Source organism: Mandrillus leucophaeus, unplaced genomic scaffold (assembly GCF_000951045.1).
Source record: "Mandrillus leucophaeus isolate KB7577 unplaced genomic scaffold, Mleu.le_1.0 Scaffold182, whole genome shotgun sequence".
In the NCBI taxonomy this organism is placed as follows: domain Eukaryota; kingdom Metazoa; phylum Chordata; class Mammalia; order Primates; family Cercopithecidae; genus Mandrillus; species Mandrillus leucophaeus.
In genome coordinates this window covers 1656550-1658918 of record NW_012101832.1, presented here as the reverse complement: position 1 = coordinate 1658918, position 2369 = coordinate 1656550, and the positions used below count along the sequence as shown (strand labels likewise).

General features: G+C 61.7%; 1 protein-coding gene across 1 annotated transcript in view; it reads left to right on the top strand.

Moving 5' to 3' along the window:
* The first annotated feature begins 748 nt into the window (after positions 1-748).
* The window catches only part of BMP8A (bone morphogenetic protein 8a), a 15123-nt gene continuing 13502 nt past the window's right edge, over positions 749-2369 (top strand). Inside the window, exons 1-2 of the mRNA XM_011977682.1 lie at positions 749-936; positions 1357-1505. Of these exons, the coding sequence (XP_011833072.1) occupies positions 905-936; positions 1357-1505 (181 nt within the window). The 5' untranslated portion in view covers positions 749-904. The remainder of the gene's footprint in view (positions 937-1356; positions 1506-2369) is intronic.

The following is a 2369-nucleotide window of genomic DNA, read 5'->3' as shown; positions in this document are numbered from 1 at the left end:
TTTTTCTTGTTCCTTTCCACGTTTCCCTCCTTCCTCCTCCACCTTGTTCCAGAAAGGAAACGTCGGTCTCCTGCTCTCTGCTGTTTCCTGGTGCTTGCTTTCCCTGCCTTGCCCTCAGGCCCCTCTGCTCTGGCCCTCTGCCCTGGCTGGCCGGCCCCTGCAGGGCCCGTCTCCCTGACCCATGGCAGATTTGCACTCATGCCTCAGCCCAGCTCAGCTGTCAGCCCTGAGCCCTCCCCTGCCACACCTCCCATCCAGGCAGTGGGCAGGCTCTGGATGGCTCGTGTCCCCCGAGATGCCGTCGGTGATGTCAGTTTTGTCCCTGTCTACCAGGTTTCCCTGCAGGGCCGGGGCCCTTTTCTGCCTTGGGTCCAATGTTCATCTTCCCTTTAGCCTGGAAGCTCCCAGAGGAGGCTCCCTCCTCTGTCTCATCTCCGGGTCCCAGGACCAGCCAGACCGAGAAGGGGCGCAATGGGAGTTTGGGGTTTGGAGCCTGGGGTCTGTTGAGCACCAGCCAGGTGCAGGGCTCAGGCTGAGCCTGGCTGCAGGGCCTCTCAGCCCTGTCTGCTCCCTGGGACCAAGCCTGGAACAAACGTTTGCACAAAAGGAAACCGGCCCCGCCAGGCCTCCCTGGGTCCCCTCCACCTTGAGTGGTGGGTGGCTGGGGGCGGTGGCTCACACCAGCTCTGCCCACTCCAAAGTCCGAGCCATTCCGAGTGCCAGCCCAGCTCTGCTTTGTCTTCTAGTGGAGCGAGATCATGCCCTGGGCCACCAGGAGCCCCACTGGAAGGAGTTCCGCTTTGACCTGACCCAGATCCCGGATGGGGAGGCGGTCACAGCTGCGGAGTTCCGGATTTACAAGGTGCCCAGCATCCACCTGCTCAACAGGACCCTCCACGTCAGCATGTTCCAGGTGGTCCAGGAGCAGTCCAACAGGTGCCTTCCCCTTGGGCCAGGTGCCCCAAGCCCCTGCCCGCCTCACAGTCTCATGGTCAAGGCAACCCAGCAGGGAGTGGGGGTTGGTGGAACACTTCCCAGAGGACCCGAAAGAGACCCTCAAAGACGGGAAAGATGCTTGGCCCGAGCCCCCTGCACTGCGGGAAGAGCCCCAGTGACAGTCCTGCCTTCAAGTCCCTGCCCTGCCATCCTGGCTATGGGGACTTGAACAGCTCATTGAACCACTGAGCCTCAGTTTCCTCATGTGTATACCTCTGTGGCCTGAGGCGGTGAGATGAGGCTCAGAAGGAGCACAGGCAGAGTCAGGTAGGAGATGCCCCGGTGACGGCCCCCAGCGGGTCCTGGAGACACAGAGGCAGCTGTGCCGGCCGCCGGTTAATTGTTCTTTCGTGTCCACAGGGAGTCTGACTTGTTCTTTTTGGATCTTCAGACGCTCCGAGCTGGGGACGAGGGCTGGCTGGTGCTGGACGTCACAGCAGCCAGTGACCGCTGGTTGCTGAAGCGTCACAAGGACCTGGGACTCCGCCTCTATGTGGAGACTGAGGACGGTGAGGCTGGGGGCTCTGTGGGAGCAGCCCCTGGGGCTTCTCTGTGCCCGCACAGGCAGCAGCTTCCTGTGGCCCTGGGCTCCTGGCCTCACCAGCTGTGCCCGCTGCGAGGGTCACTGAGGTCCAAGGCACAAGGTCTGGCCCAGTGGAGGCGCTCCCTCCTCTCCCTCTGCTTCCCAGGAGGCAGGCGGTTCCTCCCACGGAGCAGCCTCCACCCTGGGAGTTTCTGTCCTGGGAAGGGAAGGAGGGGAAGTGGCTGTACCCTCAGACACTGAGGCCAGGAGGCTGGGTTTGAAGCCCAGCTCGGCAGTTCCCTGCCTCAGTGACCTTGGCTGGGACTTACCTTTCCAGACCCTGTCTTCTCTTCTGTAGGATGGGGATTCATGCCCTTGTTCATTCCACAGGTGAAATTGGGGAGAGCCTCTTTTATGCCAGGCAGTAGGAAGACAAAGGCCAAAGTGGGCATGAGATGGGCGTGTTTGAGGCCCGGCAAGGGGGCGCCATGGAGCAGCGGTGAGGGCGGGGGTCCCAGGGGCCATTCTGAGTCAGGGTAAACCAGGGCCAGGTGGTGGGTTCTTAGCGTCGTTTATTTTATTTAATAGCAGTGGTGGACGACAGGATCTGATTCAGGTTTTAAAAGAGAACCCTCTGAGATGCCCCCCTCTCAGGGTGGCGCAGAGCTCCCCACCCCTTCCGTGGGCCGCACCCAATGACTTGCTTCCCAAAAGTGCCCTGTGGACAGGGCGTGGGGTACCTGACGCGCAGCGCCTCAGCCAGGTGAGGAAGCCCCACTGCAGTGACCGGCACGGGGCTGGCATGTGCACTGGGTGTAAGGGAAGGAGCAGACCACTGAGCTTCAGAGGC